Below are 25259 nucleotides of genomic sequence, written 5' to 3' on the forward strand. Positions count from 1 at the left end.
TTCAGTTAACTATTTTCTAATCCTCCAACTGACAATTGACCTTTGTGACAGAGTGATCACATCACTCCATCAACCTAACACCTGCCTACCATGACCTCCAGTGTGACACATGTGGAAGGAAAAGCAAAACAGCTGTAGGAAATGCAATTTATTTGCAATTTTTTAATAACATCATTCCTCAGATAAAAATGCAATGTTACAGGAATATACATCAGATATTAATTTAAAACTTGCTTCAAGGGACCATACAGTCTAAATATACTTTTTCCTTTTTTATTTACTGGTAGCGTGCGTTATAAGCAAGACAGACTCTGTCACCAATGACAGACTGACAAGTTACAGATACAAACTGTACATAACTTATTTACAAATCAACTTTTTTTATTTGTTTTTTTTTATTTTTTTACTTTAATTTTTATGGAAAATAGGAGTAGAAAAAGTGATTGAATTAATATTCTGATTTATTTAATTTGTATTCTTTCCCTTTCTAATACCTAAATTAAATTGACAGAATAATAATTAAAAAAAAGAATTTATCTTTAGAAAAAAAGAAAGAGAAGAAGAAAATAAGGGTGTGTAAACTAAGACACCATGCAGTCATCGCTAAGAGACCAAATGACAATGTAAGGAAACTAAAATATGTTGGGCCAGTGTCACTTTGCAAAATTGGTATGAATGAAATCCCACCTGCTGTGGAGGGGGGAGTGGCTTATGTTTAAGAACTACAAAAATGGCCACCTGCCTCCAAAGCTACCAAGCACAATAACATACTCTAATTCATTATTTAGATCATAAATAGTGCTGTTAATATCACATTTAACAGTAGCGCCTTTGCTAACATTACAACAAATTGGTCTCTGTGTGATCACCTGCCTCCGAAAGAAAATGGAGCGATGAGGAACATCTTTCAGATGAATAAAACTGCTCAGTCCTATCAGTGATGGCCCTTTAACACTTTGCATGAGTAGTAACTGAAGACACAAATAGGACCATAAGACACTGCTGATGACAGGAGAGCAGACCCACACACCTCAGGCATTCACTCGGGTGACGAAGGAATGAAAAAGAGCTTTCCTTAACCTTTACCTTACACGGAGCTGTGGATCTCATGCTGCTAACGACGACTAGATGAAAACACCGATAAAGCTGCATCACATAGACACACAAGGCCTATATGTACCTAACTCTTTGTGCTGTAAAAAGAGAAACCTGCAGAGACCTAAGTGACATGTGGGGGGCTAAGATAATTGGCTGTGAAATGCTGTTCTTTCACTCTATTGTCTCACCCTAAACATCTCCAGTAAGATCATCACTGTCTCCTACATTCAAGGGATACTTTTATGGATTTTTAAAATCATTTTTAGTGCAACATAAAGTAGGTCTTGTGTGTAAAATTAGCAGTAAGAGACAAAATGCAAGCAGAAACATTCAATTCTAATGAGGATGAGAACTGCTGCTGCTTTGCAAAGCTGCTCCTATATGCCTCTGGGGTCTAATACACCGATTTGCATTACACGTACATTGTATTTTATTCAGTAATATAAATGAAAGAGGGTGTAATTTCTTCTTTAAAAAAAAATGCAATGTTTGTGCCATGTTTGCGGGGTTTCCAAGATTTTGGGGTTTACTCTGTTTGCATAACCGTAAAAAATACAAACAAATCAAAGGAAGAAGCACAAGGCTTTTCAACGACCTATTAAAACAGTCATCCTATTGACATAAAGGTGCTGATGTATGTGCTGCTACACAATGAGTGATTTATACATAGTTATTCTGCATGCATGCTGATTAAATCCTACAGTACAAGCAAATCTCTTCTGTTGCCTCCAGAGAAAAAGGATGCAAGCAGCTCATCACCACCAACCTCTGATATGCTCAGTAAAGAAGTACCACACTGGCAAAACAGACAACCCCCCCACAAAAAAAACAATAAACCAAAGCATATTTTACAGATTGCAAATTAAGTGTTTTTATGTGTTAGTTTTGCATACCTTCCATACATCATCCCAATACAGTTTCTGCAGAATCCTGCACTGCTCTTAGCTGTACTTCCATTTTATCAATAAACACATAATTAAGATTCCATTTTTTTTTCTTTTGCACAATAACAAGAAATCTTTGCAAAAAGTAAACTCGTGTCAATTTAATGGAAGCATCTTGTTGATGATTAAACCAGGAACACTGCTGCCCACTAGGTCAAAAATAGAAAAAAGCCAGCATCTGCACAATTCCAAAACTATCACAACATGGGAACTGAAAATCTGATGTTTTTTTTTTTGTTTTATTATTATTAATTAAACATCAAAATCATACAACAGAATGCAACATCCTGCATCAAGCTGTCATTTTACATTTTGTAATTTTGATGTCCTTCTATAATTTTAATATCTAAAATACATCAGTTTCATTGAAATCACTTAAATATATTATTATATCCCATCTTTTACTTTCTGCCCTCTTTCTGTCTGCTTTATCAATATAATCAAAATAATATCTGTATAGCAAACAGAGATGTTCCTTTTTGGCCTCCAAAAACAGAAGAATCAGTGTTTTTTTTAATTAGATTTTTTTTCCATCAACAGACTATGCTAACTTCACCTAGAAAAGATAATAATCTCTATTCAAAATAGCAATCTTAAAATATTTTGTCATGATTTTTCCATGAACAACAAAGACTGTGATTTACAAGAAAAATATAAAGCACTTCAGTTGCAACAATGGTAGATCCACATTAAGGAAACGTGAGGAAAATTCTCTCCCAGCCTCATGCTTGCAAAAATGGAAAACTCTTAATACTTTAATATTGTATGTGGTTTAAAATAACATACAGCAGCTTCCCTCTGTCATCATTCAAACCCTCATCGCATCTTTTCTGTCACAGAAACAAAACTACATTCAGATCACCTTAGCCAAAAGAAAATCTGCTCAAACTTCATTCTTAGGATCAACCCAACATGTTCTTTAAAAACATGAAATGTTCTTTTAAAACCTTTAACATAAGACAATTTGTTCTGATTCTACGTCTGGAACCTGCAGTGTAAAAAGCAGCAGTAGCATCGTGTCGGCGTGAAGCTAAAATCAACTAGCCAGACGCTAACCTACATGTATGTTGCGTTCTAGCCTGCAGAAAATGCAGATAAAAATCTATACAGATGTAGTTCAAGTCCTCCAAATTCATCTTGGAAGATAAGCATAGAAGCTACACAATTATGATTATTCACAATATATGGAAATCTAGTCCTTTTAGAGGTTATTTTTTTTCTTTTTTGGTTTGTTGCTAGGATAATGCGTGTTTTGCTGATGTAGGACTACTTCCAGAGAGATGCGCCTCTCAGTGCTACAGTTGGGGGTTTATGAGCAGACCTTGACCTGTGTTGACAGGCTGCTGGTAGGTTGACATGTCGAAGACAAACGCAAGCAAAAGCATGTTAGATTTCAGGTCTGTCTGTGGATTAAAATAGACCAACATTTGTCATTTGTCTTGCAGAAATACAGTGATGTTTAACATTTAAGCAAAGGGCCTCCTTTTTTCTTTTCTTTGTTTTTACCAAAGTTGAAACACTAATGGTGATCAGACCTCCACTGTTTTCACTTAGTCTTTTCCCAATAAAACATTTCGCTGTACTTGTAGGACTGGAACATCCTCAGATTACTTTATAACTTACACAAAAGTACTGCAGTTGCAGAATTTCAGGAATTTTCAAAGTTGGAAACTCTCCATGGAAGTTAACAGGAATTTGTAGGAGTGAATGTAAAGTTTAAACTACAATGTTTGCCTTTTAACAAGAAAATTAGGTTGGGAAAAACCCTGGACCATTGTGGATGATTGAACTGAATTAAGGTCACATGTTTGACCCCAGAGCACTAGAAGATTAAAGCCATACATTTGATTCCTTGTACTACTTAAAATTTTTATTGTATTTTTGTATAAATCTAAGGCAGGGTATTATTGTTTAAGTATGTCTGCCATGGAAAATATTTTGACTTATGTCCCTAATTTCCTGTTTATTAGCATCATTTCCCATGAAAACCTTCCAATCAGCAATATTTTCAAAATTTCCAGAAATGTTGCGAACAATTTCGTTTCTCCTTGCAAGCTTATCATGTGCAACAATGAACAATGTTATATTTTTCTTCAGAAAACCATATTATTTCAGGTTTTACTTTTGGCTAATAATACAGTCAACGTATTGGGAGTGCCACCTATCATTAGGCCCAAATAAGACATCCAGTCCAAATACATTCTCATATAGGTCCCCTTCCTGCTCCTTATTTTGACATTCTTGTGATTAAATATTTTTATTTGTATACATTTTTGCTATATATAGTATATAAAAATATACAATCTTTAGCTAGTGGTGAGACAAAAGATATAATCCGCTATATAGGACCAATACTTTATACCTCCAAAGAGAGAGAACCTCATGCATGTGAACGTTATTTTAATATATAATCCACCATGTAAGAACTTAAGCCACCCAAAAAGTTCCAAATATCATTCCCTCAAATACTTTCCAAAATAGCCTTCCCATTGTCATCAGTCGCCAGATTGTCATCATTCTGCCAAAAGTGGGGTAGGGGGAAAATCAAGCATTTATCAATCTTTGTTTTCACTTCATATATTATTTCACTTTGACCTGCAGAGGGAGTAATTTTCATCAAAACATGGACTGAGTAAATCAGTCTGACGCACTGCTACTCCAAATGTACGTAAAGATTCATGACACGCAGGAGTAGGATCGGGTTTAGCGATGTAACGGATCCATAGTTTTCATTTGGTGGATGGAACTAGCACAAAAACCAGAAACAAATTACAATGCCTTTGATTAATGTGTGTAGTAATCATGCAGATTTGTCATATTCACCACTTAACATGATTACCGTTGGACTGGTAAAACATACATTTATGAAGAAAATATGAACTTTTTGGTCCTTTTTAACAGAAACAGCCGCCACTGGTTCATCTTCTATAGGTCTGCGGAGCAAATTATTAAAGACAAGCAAAATAAAATTTGTTAGAAACGCCTGTTTAGGCCTGGGAGCTAATAATGTATTTTGCGTACTAATGTTTTAGCATCTTTCGGTACCTCAGGGTATCAGAAAGTATAAAACAAGCCCATAAGACACAAGATATGCAAAATCATCTTCCAGATATCTCTCTACCACAAGTCCAATGTTGTAATGTGCACTATAGGTAGAAAACGCTACTGTTTGTCAAGGTGATATGATACGTAATGAGTATGGAACAACTAATCAATATGCAGACTTCATTTGATGTCGATGAATCTGAGAAAAAGAGTTTAACTCGTTCAGAAATGCACCTAAAAAGCAAAACAAATCCACAAAGGGGTCGAGACAGGAACATGAAGCGAGCTGCGTTTTCCTGCTTATCAAAAAACAAAGAATATTTTTTTCCACTGCGACTCGGCTGTAACTAGATTGTTATTCACCAGCAAGAAAAAACACTGTTTGCAGGTCAGATTCAATCAAAACTCTAGTGCGACAAAAAAGACAGATAAATACAACTTAACTATACTGCACTGTAATGTACCTGATTTCAAGTATTTTAGGTTTTTTGTATTGTGGAAACCACTGAGTTAATGAGAAAATGACGCATCTCGAAGCAGATTTTCCTTCTTTTTTTTTTTTTTTGTAGACTTTCACACAAATGTTTACTTCAGGAACTTTGTACACAGTCATAGTTATTGCATTGTTTTTGCATATCTTGTGGATTGCAGGTTCCCACCTGCTTATATCGTTACACTGCAACACAACACCTCAACGGTCATGCTAACGGCAATGCTGCTTGACTTCACACGGGGACGCCACAAGGCTCTGAATCTCTCACACCGGCAAAAAAAAAGACACAAAGCAAGCCTGGTTGGGGCACTTCTGATATGCGCAGACTGCTTTGTGCATATGTCAGGATAAAAGAAGTGAACATTTTTCACCATAAATAAATTACAGTATATATATATAACATCTGTCATTGAGACAGTCCCAATATCTGTCAGTAGATGAGTATAAATATTTTAAGAGTAGCATCTTCCAAACTATTTCAACGACAAAAAAAAAAAAACAGAAACCAAGACACAATGATAGACAGTGCTTATTTTATCTGAATTTAAAAGCTGCTCAGGGTTCAAGCAAACCATATCTCTCCACCTTAGACATTCAGTTGAAACAGCTTAAAACGTAAATGAGCAAATGGCCAAGAAATGGACTTTCAGTTTGGGTTTCCAGACGGGTTCAGATTAACTGTAAGAAATGCCAAGGTGGTCTTAATGAAGCCACAGGCTCCTGTGGAAGTTTGGGAAGGTGAGGACCCAGACTTCAGGGTATGATCAGAAACACAAGACGGTAACAGCACAGCAGCTAAAAACCCACTCAACATTCACATTTAGATTGCATAATAATGACAGAAGTCTGTTACTGGCACAGGATGCAGTGTATGGCAGTGTGTTGATGCATACTCTCCGCTGCCACAAACCTGCTCTGTTTCACATGTAGAGCACGACAGTGATGGGAAATCCAAGAAAAAATAAATCTTTTGGGCATATGTTGATGTCTGTTGGTGTTTTTGTGTGAGCTGTAATTTATTATTTCAGTTTTATTTATAAAAATGGGACGTCGGACGACAAAAGCTTTTCCAACATGTTTGAATTTAGTTAAAATTACTGTTGTCAGTAATGGCTTAAAAATATATACGACTTTGGTTCAGCTTTAGCTGTTTCAATCAAATATTTTTGATGTATTTACATCTGAGTTAAGTTTTAGCAATTTTACTGAGTTCTCTTTGCTTTATTTAGATTTTTATCTAAATTGTTAGTTTTTAAAAAAAAGTCCTCAAGTTCTTCAAAAAGCTGCAACTCAGATCAAAACATGCTATGACCTTGTCTCGAGTAGATCCACTTTATAATTAAGTAATAATGAATTTATTATAAAAAATTGTTTTACCTGCTGTTTAGTTGGAGACAAAAAAAATCTTATAGCCGTTCTCCCTTCAAGGCGACCTAATTATTTTTCCTGATGCACAATCATACATGATAAATGGCTCTAGCTTGTATTACAATTTTTCCAGCAACCAATGTAAACCAGTGAATGAAATCACTCTGAAAATCCATGTTTCTCGATTGTGTGTTGGGAATAAAATATTTTTGTGATGGGAGTCTCAAAGAGACTATATCTTTAGAGGTTTTATTAAGTCTTGCAGCAACTGGACAACAGCCCTAGTTATTCATGGATGTGTCACTGTGGCAGTATAAATTTAAACGTTTCTGTCGTTACGAATAAGGACAAGTGCAACTGTAGTAATTAGGGATGTCCCGAGTCTGAACACTGAACTCAACTCCTGAGACCAAAAATAGTGGCAGATTTTAGGTGCCCTAAGCAGAGGAACAATTTCTTATGCAAGTTATGTTCAAAGATGATCAGCTGGAACCACACTGGAATATCCAACAAGCCACTTTATAAACAACTTTTAACAAAACAGAGTAAACCTGCTAGCATTTGCTTAGCACTACAGCAAACTACTCTGCATGAAAACATAAGCGTTAGCAACATGTGAGCTTACTGAAGGCTATCTACATGTGCCAAGTCAGATATGTTAAACATAGCATGGTCCTGCAGAAACTCCTTTAGTGAGAAAAAAATCTAACGTTATGACCAGAGTGTTATTGGTAAAGTGTATAAAGTTACCACACGTCCCCTAAAATACTGAATCATAGGTGAATTAATAATCGATAATAGATTTCTCCCGTTTTCAAATCGATACAAGACAGGGTTTTGACAAGTATTTATATTCTTTGAGATTTATTCTGCTTTTGGCTATTTGCCAAACCTAAATATTTCGGATAACCAAAGACTTTTTAATATCAGTAAAAAAGATTACCTGAGTGAATACAAAATGCAGTTTTCAAATGATAATTTCTTTTGCCACTCCTGGGAAGATTTATCACTGTTGTGTGTTTTCTGTGTTTGTGGATTAAGTGGCCCCCGGTGGTTTGCTGGAGTCTGGAAATTACCGTAACCCTCTTTAGGCTGTATTGAGATGTCACTGACTTTGTTTCTCTTCTGTTCTTGAATTTTTTTTTAGACCTGGACATGTTTTAACTTACTTTGTGTCATCGGACAGGTTCCATTTAAGTGATTTTTAAAATGTAATTGTGCTGGGAAAATAGCACTTAAAAAGGCAATTTATCATAGTTAATTAATGATTTATTCATGACAATTATAATAAAGTGCCAATTTGAAAATATTTATATTGGTTTTCAGGCATATACACGGTATCTATCTTGATGAACTTTTGAACTTTTATTCTGTATTGACAAAATGCCAATACTCATGTATTGTTTACTGGAGGCAAATACTTCGGATTAAGACATCCCTATGTGAAAGGCTTTCTAACCTCTGGCCAAATACTATACACTTCCTGATCAGCAGTCTTATCTGACCACAGAACTCACCCCAGCCTATATCCAAATGGGGCAGTAAAGAAAAGCTATGCAATGACTAGAGTTCAAAAATGACACTTTTCTCTCTGCCACGTGGCTAAAAAAAGTAAAAACCGTGCTAACGTAACCACAAAGCTTTGGAAGTATGCCTGTCCACGTTAACCCTGTGTTAAGGAGGCCCATTACTACACAGACACACCCTTTCACACACATAACATACTTGTAATGCTACCTTAATTTACTGTATAGGCTTAAAATCAGCTTTTTATAGTACACAAGAAAACACGCACACATTCCCACAGATTTTCTCTTCTGGAAAAAATAAATAAATAAATAGAATCTGTTAAAGGTGCATACAGATAGAGAGAAAGACACTCCATCTCACACACACACTCCATCTCAGACACTCATAAGTTGTACTAAAATGCAGACTCGCATATGCACACACATTTATAGGTACACTCGCCCGCACACACTACGCCCTGCTTCGATACTTAAAACCTCTAAAAAAATTTTTCCTAAAAATAAACTGAGCAAAAATACATTTATAAGACCAGCACCCCGATTGTGCAAACAAATCAAAGATAAATTAAAACAATAACGTCATGAATATAAAACAAAATATTGTCATGGCTAGCCAGTTTTGCACAATATTGAACTGTTAAATACATAGTGGGCACGGTCTGTAGAAAGAGTGTGTGGCAGCAAATCCGACAGGATTCCAAGCTGACAGGAAGAGGAGGTGCCCCAGAGAAGGAAGTGAGGTTGATTGACGGCATTTCTGCTGCGGAACACCCCCACCCCCTTGACCAGAGTGTTCTTTTTATTTCTTCCTTTCAATTGGTCACTCCCATTCTTCCCTCCACTTTACCATCTGGGTAGCCCTGCATGACAAACATTCGCCTCCTCAAGTGCTGAAAAAAAGCACACAAATCCAGCTATAAGGGGTGAGTGGTTGTAAGATAGCAAAGGAGAGGGAGGAAGGATAGGATAGAGAAAGGAGTGAGGAACAGTGAGGTATGAGGCAGAGAAGGGGGGTTGGTGGGGTGCTTTCTGTCTCTGCTTAGCCACCAGTGGCTCCTCTAGTCTCCTGTTTGGTGGAGCCAAACAAGGAAAGGGTGGATGTGGTGGAGCTACGTCGAGGTGAGTTGGTCTCATGCTGGAGTCCAGCTGAGAAAACCAGCTGAGAGAAAAAAAGAGCCAGCCATCTCCCTGTTGGCCAGGAAGTTTCCCCCCTTCCTGTTACAGCCCTGTTGTGGCTGCTAAATCATTCCTCCAATCCTCCCTCCCACACCTGGCTGGGGGGCAGCATGTCCCCCTAAATCCACTCTCGGGCTGGCAGGACTGTGCTCCAGGTTCCCGTAGCTTTGGAAGAGGAGGAGAAACGGGATTGAAACGGGGCATTCTTGTCCCCGTTTTACACAATACAGCGCTTCATCATCGTTGAACGAAGAACGAGTTGACCTTTGACCACAAGTGGGGCTGTGGTCAGATGGTAATCTTCAAGTGACCCTCCATGAGCTGGTCTCTTGTCCTCTACCTGGCGTCATGGCGGCCAGTCAGACAACAATAACACATCACTAAATTAGGCATAGGAAATGAAAACATTAACGTACAGTCCATAAAAGGACTTCCTGCTTCTTTGTTTGATCTTTCTTCCATTCAGTCTGTCCTTTGTCTTTTTTTTTGCTTGTCTCCATTTTCCTGCTCATCCCAGGTTGAGGACATGATAAAACTGTGAGGCACTTTAGAGCCACACTCTGACACGTGTGGTGAACACACACATACGAGTACAAATAGAGAAAAACACACACACAGACACACAGAAGCACACACTCAGATAGTATATAGTCTGATATACTTTACTGCAGACACACATACTAGCTCAATTAAACCCGACAAAGTCTTGTTGTGTTAAAGGTGCATCGCTGGCCGCCATTGTCCAGAGTGACAGAGTGAGCCAACCAACCGCTGCACTGTTCGCCAGCACTGACAAACCTCAGCCTCTGACGGGCCAGTTTGCTGATCAAAGCTGCCGAGGCGGCACCTACAAGCTCGTCACGCACTCCAAATCCTCATCCTCCAAAAGCCTGCTGTTCTTCTGCCGTGCTCCTGCGACCACAGCTGAATTTCTGTGGGGTCTCTCTTCTCTCACATTAGCCTCTTCCTCCTCCTCTTCTCGCCCTCCCCCTCTAGCTAGCAGTTCCTGTCGCTCCTCTATAGAGGATGGACCATGGATGTAGCCCCTACCGCCTCCAGCCTCTGCCTCCGCGTCGCCTGGACTCAGGTCGGCGACTCGGTCCCTGTGCGTTGCAGCTGCTGCATTGTGGCAGGGGAGGCTGCCGTTAGGGCTGTGCTGAGAGGTGGAAGAGGTGCTTGATGTGGGGTTTGTGGCGGTGTTGCCATTGAGAATGTTGCTGGCTGCGTGCTCCATCTCCTCAATGGTCATGTCGCAGGCATCAGCTAACTCGGCTTTGGTTGCCTCAATGAATGAAGGATCCTGGGCAAAATGACCCAAACCTTCTGATATAAGAACCTTTGAAACAAAGAGCATAAGGAAGAAAAAGGGAGGAGGCAGAAACAGGAGTTAGTGCCTTGCTAAAGCCTTTGAAAATCATGTTTACAGCCACAAGTATGTTTTAATCAGATTTTGTCTGATGGGCAAACATGAAGTCATGCATAATTAAGAATTAAAATAAACAGCATTTAAATAGTATGCATTTTATTTAACTGCCCTGAGTCAATACTGTGTAGAGCCACCTAATGCTGCAATTAACACTATAAGTCTTTTGGGAGTTAAGATTTTCCTCATTCTTCTTTAGTTTGGTCTTTGGGCGACGGCTCTGTCTGTTCTACCCCGATTTTGTCTTGTAGTTTGCTCCATACCTCTTAAAACCTTTATTAAAAGACCCCAGAAGCTTTTTTTTTTAACCCTCTCTGGCGGGATCACACTGACGCTTCGTACACTTTTATGAGGTTTTGTGTGATTTCGGCAATTCGAGAACTGACGATCTGACGTCACACTGTCTTTGGCAGGATATAACAGCTTTTAGTTATTGTCATAAAATTTTCAGCAAACTGATTTTTCTGATGGTTCAGTAGAATACTAATTACATTACTTCTGAAGATAGTTGTATTGTTTTTCCATTTGAAACCATCAAAGTAAATGGTACTGAATACAAATACACACAGCACTTTTCAGATGTCTGTAAAAACTTTCAAAAACCATGCATCATTTCTCCACTGAGAATTATTCGCCATCTTGAGCTGGTGTGTCATATTTGAATACTTTCACAAAGCATTATGAGTGTTTTTCTTCCAATATGTATGCTAATAGATGTAGATGAGATGTAGTAGAGACTTACCGCTTCCACTAGACTGCCTGCACTGCCATGAGACAGTGAGCTGGGGTCCTTCCCCGAAAGCAATGGTACAGTGAGTGACACCGGCCGCGGTGGCCTTTGACTGGGCACCGGCGTAGGGCTAGGACTGTCCACTGGGCTATTCCCATTACTGTCGTTGTACCTAAGCGCAAGGCATTTATTTGATAAAAAAAACAAAAAACAACAGGTTCTGAATCTATGCTACCAACTGTTATTTAATATGAAACCATCTAAGTTTAGGTCTTACCAGGGCCCACAATTTACAGAAGGCAGGCTGGTATTGAGCTTTTCATGAGAGTTGGAGCCCTCTAGTCTTAAAGAAGGAACTCTCTGGTAGGAGGCATCACTGCATTGGTCTACAAACACAAAAAAAGAGGAAGATAGGAGAGAAAATCACAACAAGTACAAGGGGAACTCATTGGGAGTAAAACATCCAAATTCTGGTTTCAATTATTTATTTTCCTTTTGTTAAATGTGGAAGCTACGTCTGTAGAAAAGGCAATAATTTTCATCTTGATGGCCTTTGATATGTACCTGTGGGGTTAGCTGCAGGCGTGGAACACAGTCGGCTGAAGAGGGTAGGTGAGTGACTCCTTCTCAAAAGGGGACTCAAGCCTGCCACTGCAAGAGCCTGGAAGAGAATACAGAAGAGGGGCAAAAAGGCAATTATAATGCAGGTGCAGTTAGTAAAATCTTTTTTTTTTTTTCCTTTTTCAAAATTGCAGTTTTTTGTCTACAGGGTTGCTCTAAAAGATCGTTCTGTCACTAGAAAAATAGAGATCAGTTTTCAGGACAAACTTGACAGGCATTTCTGACTAAATTTTCCATGAGCATTGGTGAAACTTAAATTGTACTTAGCTCAGATATGTTTTTAGGCATTTTCATGGAACTTAACATTTACTTTTTGAAACGTTGAGACTTTTATGAAAGTTGCCTGACATTTTCCTGGAGCGTGACAAGTAACTTTTACAAAGTGCCACCCTGTAACTTTCGTGCAACTTGCCACATAATTCCTGGAGATACTTAGATATTTCACTGGAATTTACTGCGTGCTTTCAAAAATTTAACATTTGCTGTTCTGGAAGTTGGCAGTTACTTTCCCAGATATTCAACAAAGCTTGGAAAAATCTGTGAAAGTTTCAGAAAACTACCTGTATACTACAAAAGTTACAGAAAGTACTTGATGTTCTAGAAGCATTGCAGAAAAGCACACACAGGATCAGTGTGACCTCGCTGGACCGCGCACAGAGTAAAAAACCAGTGAGATCTAAATAACTTCATTTCTTAAAACCGGGGGAGGGTTAAAAGATTACATCAGTCTGTCTTTTCATTTAGCTAGATATAATACTTTTGACAAATTTTGCCGACGTTTACTACCTGGTGATGTACAAGATGTAAAGGTACAGCAGTCTTCTGCGAGACATCTGGCCTTGTCTGCCTCCGGAGACACTCCAGGTGGAAGGAAGATCTCCGTGCTGACACACGAATCACAAAAAAAATACAAATGTATAAATTACAGCCTACAGCCTGTATATTTATACAGGTGGTCGCACAAATTTCTGTACGTGAATCTGTGTACACACTCAGGGTAGTTGGACAGAGGAAGACTCTTCGTGGAGACTGCCACCCTCCTCCTCCTTTTTGCTCCTCTACTTCTTCTGCTTCCTCCATAGGAGTGAGCTGTTTACATGTTTCGTCATGATACACCAACCTAAAAAGGGTACAAATAAATACACAAGAAGAAATGAAATCAGCCATGTGCTCTTATCAGATGCAGGCTAAAGGCAAAACTGTGAGTGTTTTTCAGCAGTACATGTCAGAAGAAAGTGAGTGCTCATCGTCCTGGTACTCCCTGTCGTCACCATAACTCTCATCGTACGTCTCCTCTGTTGACCCCTCCCCTCTCTGGATGATTGGCAGACGACTGTCACTCGAGTCCGAGCTACAAATAAATCGGCCAGCGACCAAACAAGCACAGCAAACAAACACAAACAAAATTAACACAGACACACATCACAGATGGAGGCAACATTGAGGAACATATGCAAACACATAAAAAAGCAGCTGATTAGCAGAACAGCAATGAGCTTCAGAGGAGAGGGATTTAAAAACCTGGAGTGACGTGACTACTGAAAATGGAAAACGGTAGTAGGGGGGGAAAAGCCTGCAGAGAAGCGGCTGGGATTTATGGTTGTTTTGTTGAAGCAAAAAAGGTGAATAGCACTGAAGACAACACTTGGAATATGAGAAATGATAGCCAGACTGAAATTCAGACATCTTTGAAAAGCGCACGAGAGAATAATGTTGAGTTGAATTTCACCGGCATAGGCTCTGACAGCATTGATTTCACAGCAAATTAAACATTGAAGAAAAAGTTTTAAAGCGAAAGATTAAATTCACTTTGACTATTTTTGAATACAAAAGTGTGCATGCAATGGACAAATTGAAGCCAATTTTGTTTGATCATAATGTTTTTAGAATATTGTTTGAGGACACCGAAGAATAATCTTTTTAAATGTGTTTTTGTGATTTATTCTTCCTGACGGCTTTTGGGACTCTATCTGTGCCACCATATCCAAGTTTTCCTGCTTTTCTCCTGCTTAGAAAAAATGCTTAATATCTTGGGTCCGTAGTGTCATTCCATATTTTTCTGATTTGGAGTTGAAAAGAAGAATTACAAAGTCAATATGTCAAAGGCTGTCAGTTATGTTTCATCACAACAAATAGCAGTTTTGTTTTTTTTTAAATCAGGAAAGACTTTCAAAGATGTCTTGTCAGTTGGATCCGTTTCATACTCCAGATTTCAGCTTTAAGGAAACATTCTGACATTTAAATTTCATTCCTTTTCTTCTTCACCAGAGTGTTTGTATAAAAGCACAAACTTCCCACAACCTGCCTTGGCACGTGAAGTTGCTCACCAAGTTTTGAATATATTGTAAAAAATGAATTCCGAAATGTTTTTTTCCCCCCCTTATTTGTGCAGCAAAATGTAAATGTATTCTGAAAACATTCTGGTAAAGAAAAATAAAATAAAATGTCAGCTATTTCAGGGCTCCACAGCAAATTCTGGGTTAGATCAGTGTACAAGTAAAATGTTAATAAAACCATTCAGGATGACTGATCAATTCATAACGAAGCCTGTCCTGTTGCTAAGTAGATCAGTCTCTCTGAAAGCTTACATTTTGATTTACATGTGCTAAACCACCAAATATAATTTATGGTAAAAGAAAAGGTAGTAAATTAACCTTGCTTAAGATTAAAGAACATAAAATACATAACCGTAGTTTTTTAAGGACTTTAATATTGTTGGCTATCCGATGCTAAATATATGTATATATGTAAATATAGAAAATGCGCTATCCAACTCAAAAACATTTAGGTCACCAGTCAGATGGTCAAAACTTGACATACAGGTGTAGAAGGATTTTAAGGCTTGATTTTATTGGTAATACATTCCACAAAACGGATAGGTATGGAGCTCAGTGCATGTCTGGTTCCTTAGCTAGTTGAAACCAGATATTTACATACATTGAATAAGGGAAACATTTTTTTTCCTGTTTTAAGTCATGATTACCAAAACATATTAGCCGAAGTACAGAAAAAGAGAATTTTTAGAGGATGTTTTCATCATTTTTATACATTTGCGTTGTAATGGACATTCTGAAACTTGACTTTGTTGTCCTGAAGACACTTTCTAACTAATTTGAAGGTGTATTTAAGGTCATTGTCAATCTGGAGGACCAATGTCCACCCAAGCTTTGAATTGAATTGGATAATTTTACTTTCTTCAGACCACAAAGGCATGAAGTTGCCTTCGTGTGTATTTCCACCTCGACCTATTTGCTCTTACGTGCTCACAGATTTTCTGTGGAGTATAACCCAAAGTTACTCATGGACAATTTGCCTATTCCTGGCTTTTTTTGTTGTAAGAAAATACCTAGCTGCAATGCTACTTGACTTGCTTTTGGCTGTAGTTTTCAAAGTAGCCAATCCAGGAGCGTCATTCCTTGGTTCTGATTGGCTGGCACAGATGTGGAAATCTGTAGATATTAGCTTCAGTAATAATGACAATGATTTCTGCTGTGCATGTTGATGCACATTCAGTTATATTTGCTTACCTATTGTATGGTTTTAATTTGGTTTAAAAGAATGACTTTAAGCTTTAGAATATTTAATAAGGTTTCTCTAGAGGTGGGGAAGCTAGTTATGTCTAACCCAGACCTGCTGTGATGTTCAATAAAAGAGCAGCAGCAGAAGCCCTTGACAGGAGAGGTTTGGGCCTGTTGCACCAAACAGTCCATCTCTGGCTTTGGTAGCTGACTTTAAAGCTGCACTGCGAAGCCTGGCTTTTGCTGTAGCAACTACCGCATTATATGCATAGCAGCAAGTGCCATTGTTGCACTTTGACAGCTATGCTTCTTTGTAAAGCATCATAAGATTTTCTTTTTTTTTTTTCTGTGCGCACCCAGGAAGCTTAAAGTACCCACACACATTCCCTCTCTGACCCCTGGCAACATACCGCATGAGGGTGTCATAAAACATCCTGCTTGCCAACAGAAACAAGAGAGAAGGAGAGAAAGCAGGTGATGAAGAGAAGAAAATAGTGGACTCATTTACGTCTGGAGGCAATTGTAAATTTTTATAATTATGTTAACTCTATATTGAGGCAAGAGTATGAAAGAAATTAAAGCTCTGAGGGCAACAGTTGCGTGAAAATGCAGTTAGGTTTATAATGAGGATTTCAAGACTCACCTTTTTGGAGGGAAACACCACGCTGATCTAGGTAGTAGGATGGGTGTGAGGGGCTGGCCTGTGTGCCCATCCACCGTGCTTATGGACGGGCTTGGGAATCGACTGACGCCCTGGGTCGTCACTCCGGTCATTCCAGTGTTGTTGGCGTTGTTGATGTTGGCGTTTGAACCTGATGAGGAGTACGATGAAGGGGTGAACGTGGTTGAGTCCATCAGCTTCTCGTGTGACGGGCTTTCCCCTTCGCACGGAGAGCCTTTCTGACTTATGTGCAAGGGACGTTGAGTGGTGAAGGACTGTGGGAAGGACCCACGGCCGTCGGTCTGGTTGTAGTAGTTGACGTGGTTGCCGAACAAGCCACCCGTTCGCTGTTGTGTAAAAAGACAGAGGACTTAGTTACGGGCGTAGAAAAACCTCCTAAGAACGGGTGAAAAACTCTATGTTGTAGTAATGCAATGCCTTTCAAAAGTAGTCACACCTCTTGCCTTTTTCACATTTTGTCATGTATATTGATGAGAATTTTTCAGAACCATGCATAATTGAAGTTATGTATTTCTTTACCTTAGCTCTTCTATTACAAATGATTTTTGACAGAAAAAAAATCTGAAAGTCTAACATGCATTTGTATTCAGTCTAATTTACTCTGAACCTCTGAAAAGAACAATACAAATACTTTGCATGTATTTGTAACGAGTTTTAAAAACGTTTTATTTTCCTTACATTTTACAACCTTCCACCACTTTGTGTTGGACTATCACTAAAAGATCCAATAAAATACATTGAACTTAGCTTTTTGACTAAAATGTGAAAAAGATTAGGTGATTGTGGTACTTTTGGAATGCACAGTAATTATCAGAGGTGGGACCCAGTCATTGTGTTGAAAGTAACAAGTAAGTCTCAAGTTTCTCCACCCAAAACTTGATTCAAGTCTTGAGTAATTTTAATAATTTATTCAAAATAACAATAATTTTGAGATTTTTAAATTATTTAAAAACTTCCTCTCTAGGTTTCAACCTACATGTTCCTAATTAAAATAAAAAATTCTTTGACCTCCTTGAAGTATGTGCAAGCAAATTAAATTATTTGTAGTATCTCTGCCAAGTTAGTTGTGGGATTATGAGAATTTAAAAGCCATCACTTTTATCTTCTAACAAACTTTCTGTTTTATTTCATCAAGTCAAGTCTAAAGTTTGTTAAATTTGAGTCTGACTTGATTCAAAGTCACATGACTTGAACCCACACCTCTGCTGTTCGAAGTAGTCATCCTTTACCACATGGAAATGCAAAGCAAAGACCATCAGTCATTAATCAAGCAAAGCAGCAATAAAGCCAAAGCTAAAAGGAAAGGCACAAGCGCTATGTCATAAAAAGTCTGACAGAGTAGTCGTTTCATTTTGAAAACAAAAGAAAATCACCTATTGAGTTTTGTTTCTTCATTAATAAGAGGTACACTTTTTCAATGTAAAAATATAGTTACAACCTAAGTAGAGCATACAAAAACCTAAAATGATGTTGAAAATTGAAGACTTGCAACTCAATATTTCAGTGAAGAGTCAAAAACAAAAAAAAGAAATGTATATATACACAAAGATTTTTTCAGTGGTAAACAAAGATACTCTGACAATAATTAATATTCTAGAATTTCAAATACCAGTCACCATATTTGGTAGTGACTATAGACGTAAAGGAGGAGTGGTTACCAGTCCTACGTGACTGCATGATAGAAGATTAGGTGTTGGGAAAAACCATGTCTTTAGATGAACTATCTGCTGTTGGAAAGACTCATGCATTTGTTTCTGGTTCAGTTCAGCAAATAGCTAGATTTGGACTTTTGCCTGTTTTTCTTGGTGAAAATGACTAAATTCTGCTTGTAATTGTTTGGGTAAACTAATTAAAAACTATCTGTCTTAACGTTGTTGGAAAAACACTGACATTAAGCTTTGGTTTGGTCCACTCTTCTTTTTCCATCATCACTTACTTACTGCCAAATTATACAATGCAGCGAAGCTATATGGTGGGGCATGCTGCTTACTTATGTCTCTATGAGGCATTGAGCACATGCAGGCATGTATCTTGGTATGGATGGACCGTCAAGCTGGTGCCAATTGCCTCTTTCTCGCTCTCTCTCTCTTTGGAGAGTGAGTGGGGGTGTGTGTATCCAACCTTTACCCTGAAGATATCGTCCTCAGATGCAGCTGACACGGATTCCTTCATGCCTTTATCTATCTCCTCCTCCACGTTCAAGTCTCCAGAGATGGCCCTTCTGATCTCTGGACCGATGTCATGAAGCGTCCGCAGGCCCGCCTTCACATAAATCAAGCACCATCAATTGCTACTCTCTACTTCACTTTTTTTTAAATATACAGATCATCAAAGCAAAACACAAAACTCTAGTGAGTACCTGCAGAGAGAGGGCAGTTTTGGGAGGCACCTTGGCCACCAGGCCTTGTTCTTTTCTCTTCTTAAACTTGCGGAAATATTCTTGGATGAGGAAGGTGGCGTAGAACTTTCCAACTGTTACTTCATCATCTGCAAACCAATTAAAAAAAGTTTTACATTTAAAAATAGTTTTAAATAATGCAGCACTTTACTTTCAGAGAAATCACATAGACAAAATCACATAGACATTAAAGAGGGTACGTACCACCAGCAGGGGGCACTACTTGATCCAACAGCTTCATGCTAGTTCTCTTCCAGATCTTTTTCACAATTGCTCTTAGCTCCTCGTTAGCCTGCTCCAGATTACCTGGACATACAATACACAGCACACAATCAAGATGTCTGAAGAGAAGCTGCCACACTTACAACTGAGGCCTGAAAATGTGAAAATACCAGAAATAACCCAGTTCAAACAGGCATACTTGTATTACAGCACCCCAAAATATTTTTCCTTTTAACCACCAAAGTGACTTAATTGTCTTCCATTGTCTTGGAAGACTATTGTTTACATGTTTGCTAGCTTGATTTGACTAGTTTTGTGGAACCTGTTTGCCCTTCTTTGTGTCTGTTACCTTCTGTCTTGATCCTGAGTGCAGTTCTGACCAAAGCAAACAGTGTGGCATTGAACATAACCGTTCCATCGCTGTTCAGAGGCATGTTCATCGACACCAGGCGCTACAAGAGACCAAACAGTCATGAGTGTAACAGTGAGGACGTATAGTCGTGACAAACAGTTGTGGAGCAGATGGAAATATTTTTATTGTTATCTTACACCAATTCTACTGCTTCAGTTGTTTGTTATGAGCAATTTATTTAGGTTTATGAAGAACTGACTAATATTCAAGGGGTAATAGCAAATGGGCTGCAGGAACCAGGGTACAGTTACTTTCTCTATTGAAGATCTGTGCAAATTGTTTGTGGGTAAAAGGCCTGGATACAATTTCTGTCATTGTGACACTGAAGCATCGTGAGAGCATTCATGCATCAATGAAAGCCTTTGAAACGTATAAAGTATTTATTTAACTTCAGTATGCCATAGAAAGACTGACAGAAAATTTAACACTAAAGCAGTAGAGTTTGTGCAAAACAAAACATTTGGTAGCTATGACTGCTTTATGTTGACACATACTCATGATTTAATATATTAATGAGCTGCCTGCTTTTAAACTTTCTATGTTGTGCACAATATACATAACAGATGATGTAAAGAAATTAGAATAAATTATTTTACCTTGCACGCCACCCGGTGTGGACAGAGCTTTCCAAAACCGAGGGGAGGCTGAATTCTCCGGAGCAAGGTGACCACGTCAAGGTGTTTTATCCTCCCCCTGGAAGCAGTGAAGAAGTCGTATTGTAAATTTGACCATATCTATTTTCTCATGCTGATTTTATTCCTGCTCACTTAAAACTTACTTGGCCTCTGGGTCGTATTCAGCCCAGATTCTCTTAAACTCATCAAGATGATGAGGCCCCAAAATTGACCAGTCACGTGTCAAATAGTCAAAGTTGTCCATTATTACAGCCACAAAAAGGTTGATGATCTGGAAAAGGAGGACAAAATCTCTCATTCCTTCTAGTTACCAATAAATGACATTTAAAATTTTAAGCTTCAATATTATGATCTGAAAAAGTAGAATAACTTATAAATTAAGTTCCCTTGCTCAGAAAAGTACCATTTTGTCTTCTGCACTTACCAGAAAGGCACACAGCATGTAGAAGCTGACAAAGTAAATGATGGCAAACTGGCTGCCACAATCATCATGGGTTGTGCTGTTTTCATTGGTTGACCCTTTCTCGCATGGGTGATTGGGCGAACACGCCAGCATGATCTCTTGCCACGCCTCACCAGTTGCACATCTGACAAGCACAACAAAAATACAAACATGCAGCATGCAGAGATCCATGCAAAAATATTTAAATACACAAAAAAGAAAAGCAAAATTGCATGTAAAGATGTATGCAAAAAACATACATACACATACATAGAGGGAGACACAAGAAAAAGCACAAGTGTGAGCAATTACAATAGCCAATTCACATCTTTACATACAGTGCCTTGCAAAAGTATTCATACCGCTTAGACTTTTTTTAAAAACATTTTCTCATTAATACGATAAACTTTATTGCATTTGAATTTCACAATAAAGTAGTGCAGAAGGAAGATGAAACATACAAATTAGCTTACAATTAAACATCAGTAGTGATTTTTTTTAATCAACACCATATTCTAAACCAAAAAAATATAGAGCGTGTAATATCAGCATTAATACAGCTGTTCTGTGAAGGCTTTGGATAGAACACTGAAGAACAACGGGGTCAAACTTATGAACTAAGAAACGTCTGAAAATCAGAAACAACAACATCCGCTCTAATCGCGCTAACCTGAAGAGCAGCAGCACTGCCTGAGGGAACGTCTGGAAATTGTTGTTCCTGTTGATTTGCGTGTGGTCCCGCAGTGCTATCTTACCAAACATCTGCACAGTAGGAGCGAAGGGGGGGAAAAGAGGGACAGTCATAGCATTCAGCAAATGATGTCAGCATTGTGAAGAGGGCGGTCAGAATTAGAGGCCGGCTGTCTCCAGCAAATCAAATCAAACTGCAACTCCACATCAAGAGGGAAAGAGACAACACAGCAGCTTACACAAGCAAAGAAAATACAGAATAAGGGCAACAAAAAAAGAGAGAGAAGAAAACAGCGGTCAAAAGAAGTGAAGAATGACTATTTGACTGACTCCAGGTGGACAGACGAAACATGAAGTTCTGCTACAGGAGAGGAAAGGAGAAAGCTGACGACGGGGTTTGGGCTAGCAAGGGGAACAGCTTACCTGCATGCCAATGACGGCGTATATGAAGAAGAGCATCACTATTAGCAGAGCTACATAAGGCAGAGCCTGGAAAGAGGAGAGAAACATCAGTGCCGAGCATTTAAAAGTAATACGCACCAAAACAGCAGACCATTCACTTTTAGTTCCCTTTTCTTACGTAGTTATGAACTTATTGGTATAAGAGCTCAAAAGTAACTAGTTGGCTCTTTAGGAGGTAAAAGTGAATGCATCTGAAGTGGCACAGCACCAAAAACAAGCCAGCAGAAACCATCTGACGACACAGTTAGAAACCTTAAGACAGGAACTGATCTCTAAATTTCAGGCATCAGACCAGCTTTACCAGAGATCAGCTGCTGAGCTGTTGGCTAAAATAGCTCCTGTACATTGGTTAGTCAGGCCAAATCATTGTTTTTAAAAACTACTTAAGACTAAATATCTTATATAGAGCCAGAAAATGTCACAATTTTTAAAACAATAAAACGGATAAGTTGATGAGTGATTTCAACGCATTTTGGGATGCCTCCATACAGTAGAAATGCACAACCAAATACTGATGATGAAGTTCCCTGTGAAACTCTGGACTGCAACTGCTTGGATTGTAAACATAACTTACAGCGCGACAAAAGAACATGTAATCACTTATCTGGAAACAAAGAGCATCTTTGCTGGAAATATGTTCTTTAAAAATTCTTTACTTCAAACACAAACATAGTTGAAATTTTTTTGAGTTTACCTGGTTGTACTGTAACAAGAAGTGGCCCAACTTACCAAGCACAAGAGAGAGAACAAATTCCCTTTTGTCTTTTATCTACAAGTCAATCAAATGATTTAGATTTTTTTTTTTGGTGCTTTGTTGAACTTAGGTTATCTAGTGCTTATCTTGCCTACAGGGAAATGACGAGCTTTTAGAGTTAGTGATAGTAGGATGTGTAAGAGTTAAAAGAATTGAGAAGGGAGCTAGAAGATGAAAAAAGAAAAGGCGGAGAGGGGAAAGAAGCAGAAAAAAGTATTTATAATTTCATCCTGTTTCCCTAACTACGCTGCTTGAATCCAAACCTCCTCTCCATTACCTCCCTCATCCCGTCTCCATAACTTTCTGCAAAAAGAGCAGGGAGGGATGAGGTAAGGAAAGGAGACGTTGTTGGGTTTCAATCATGTAATCTTAGCTCCTCAAACAAGACCGAAGTTTTATAAGAAAGTGCAAAGTGAGTTAGATTAGCACTTGTGCACTGCCCCATTTTCTCTAGCATGTAGTGTCCGGTTCTCCCCTCACTTGGAAAGATTTGATGAAGGTCCACAGCAGGGTCCGAATCCCTTCCCCGCGAGATAGCAGCTTCACCAGCCTCATCACGCGGAACAGCCGGAAGAAGGTGATGGAGATCCTGGCGTTCTCTTCAGAATTCTGAAGTCCCTTTTGGTGGGGTTTGGTGTTTTTTTTCAGAGGAAAAAAAAACACAGGACGCATGGGAACACATGCAAATTGATTCGGGAGGGAAGCACACACACACACACACAGTTCACACACACACAGTTCACACAGCGGGTATAAATGGGCAATGACAGACATGCGTATATCCACAAAGACATATGAGCCACACAGGTCATTTGTATGCATATTACCATAAACACGAAGACGTGGATGTAAATATGCATAACACACATATAAACACACACACAAACACACAGAGTTAATAAATGGAAATCAGCGTCCTAAGGAAATCCCATCAAAATCAAACAAGAAAAGAGATCTGGGAGAGAATCGGGCAGTCATGCTTATTTACGTGACTTCATGGAAAAATTATTTGGCAACAAATAAAATTATCCAGAAGCTTCCTAATGACAAAGCTCTCTGACTCTTAATTGGCAAAACTGTATTTTTGATCTGGATGGCTATGCTTCTTTATATTTACAGCAACTGAGACTGACCAAAAGTCTTCAACTGACAGGTACAGGTGCAATTTTAATAAATTGGGATGTAATTGAAAGTGAATCCCATATTTGTTACACACTGACATATTTCGAGAATTTATTTGTATTACTTTTGGTGATTATGGTTTACAGTTCAGCTCAAAATATTGTTTTTTAGAGAACTTGACTATTATCTAAGGCCAATAATTTAAAAAAAAGGTCCAAAAGTGTCTATACACTATATGAACACTCAATATTTTGTGCAAGTGCTGCAAGCATGCAGATCAGCCCGTGGCTCTGCTGAGGTGCTAAGAAAGCCCAGGTTTCTTTAATAGCTCCATTCAGCTCATCTGTATTGTTACTGGCCGGTCTAGCACAGTGATACCACCGTTATTAAACCCGGTATTTGTACTTTCGTCAACATGGCCAGGTAGCAAGTCCAAATGGAAAATAAAACCAGCACTTTCAAAAAGCTTTTCAGTTGAATGAACGATAAAGATTTAAATCATCTTAGACGTGTATGAAGTGACTTTTAAAGCATCAACTCCAGAGACTTCGTGCTTTGTGATTCTCCTCCAAAGTAGTGAATGGATTTTCCACTGTGATGCGGCTCTGGTTATCCCTGTAGTTTGTGTACAATTTTCTACACTTTTCCCTCCTTCTACATTTTTCATTATACTGCCTCTTGAACAACCAGAATAGCACCAGTTACCTTAATTAAATTACTGAAATTGATTTTCTCGATCACATTCTAATTTATTAAGATGCACCTGTACATACTTCCATGAAACTATGTAGACACCAGGTAGAATCGGATACAATGTGAAAGCCCAAGCTTGTTGGCTAATTATCATACGTCATAACTGGAGAATAGAAAAATATTGCAGCTAAGCAAACACTTTCATGTCCCATATCTGATTACATCTTTCTGAAACTTAGTTAAACACCACAGAAGTTGCCTTTTTAAATTGTTTATACAAAATTTAAGACAATGCAAATTTGGAGAAAACCCTTATTTCCAACATCTTAAAGCCACTGACGCTGCCCACAGGAACTAAGAAGCGATTAAATATTTAGACGTTTGGCTGAGTGCTTTTCTAATATAGATTTATTTATTTATACCACTTCTCGCTCCGTGTGACAAAAAGGGGAAGATATAAAAGTCCAATACCAGTTATCAGTATTTCTGTACAACAAAAGCAGTAAAAACTATATAGACGATATGACTAAGGGTCTAATAAGTGGGTTGGAAGCGAAGTCCGAGTAAAAACAGCAAAAATGACAAGGAAATATTTAACAGTCTGAATGTGACCCATGAAACACCCTGTCTAAAACTTTATTCTATTTTGCCATTTGTATTTTTCCAAGAAGCCATCAAGTCCTCATGTTAATCCCACAGAGAACACACTGTGTGCTCTTACAAAGAACTGGTCATTCTCCACACATCTCATTGCAGTTTGGGACAACAGAATATTACACATACCTTTTAAAAACAACACTTA

The 25259-nt window shown here is 38.4% G+C and overlaps 1 protein-coding gene and 1 long non-coding RNA gene across 33 annotated transcripts in view; one reads left to right on the forward strand and one right to left on the reverse strand.

Annotated features, from left to right (window-relative positions):
* Positions 1-25259, forward strand: part of LOC103459269 (uncharacterized) — a 175269-nt gene that overhangs the window by 1216 nt on the left and 148794 nt on the right. The window lies entirely within an intron of this gene.
* The window catches only part of cacna1c (calcium channel, voltage-dependent, L type, alpha 1C subunit), a 177471-nt gene continuing 152345 nt past the window's right edge, over positions 134-25259 (reverse strand). For 20 of the 24 annotated variants that reach the window (XM_081604118.1, XM_081604127.1, XM_081604121.1 and 17 more), the window contains 19 exons: positions 23123-23260; positions 21850-21915; positions 21407-21498; positions 20719-20881; positions 20438-20565; positions 20256-20352; positions 19597-19699; positions 19230-19331; positions 18987-19114; positions 18749-18889; positions 16589-16953; positions 16356-16379; positions 13650-13778; positions 13420-13547; positions 13214-13311; positions 12371-12467; positions 12084-12192; positions 11819-11978; positions 134-10989 (listed from right to left, as the gene is read on the reverse strand). In XM_081604118.1, coding sequence (XP_081460244.1) covers positions 10501-10989; positions 11819-11978; positions 12084-12192; positions 12371-12467; positions 13214-13311; positions 13420-13547; positions 13650-13778; positions 16356-16379; positions 16589-16953; positions 18749-18889; positions 18987-19114; positions 19230-19331; positions 19597-19699; positions 20256-20352; positions 20438-20565; positions 20719-20881; positions 21407-21498; positions 21850-21915; positions 23123-23260 — 2757 coding nt within the window. In that variant the 3' untranslated portion in view covers positions 134-10500. The remainder of the gene's footprint in view (positions 10990-11818; positions 11979-12083; positions 12193-12370; positions 12468-13213; positions 13312-13419; positions 13548-13649; positions 13779-16355; positions 16380-16588; positions 16954-18748; positions 18890-18986; positions 19115-19229; positions 19332-19596; positions 19700-20255; positions 20353-20437; positions 20566-20718; positions 20882-21406; positions 21499-21849; positions 21916-23122; positions 23261-25259) is intronic. The other 4 variants (XM_081604119.1, XM_081604123.1, XM_081604125.1 and 1 more) reach the window with 4 other exon arrangements.

Source organism: Poecilia reticulata, chromosome 23 (genome assembly GCF_904066995.2).
Source record: "Poecilia reticulata chromosome 23, P_reticulata-male-v2, whole genome shotgun sequence".
Lineage (NCBI taxonomy): Eukaryota > Metazoa > Chordata > Actinopteri > Cyprinodontiformes > Poeciliidae > Poecilia > Poecilia reticulata.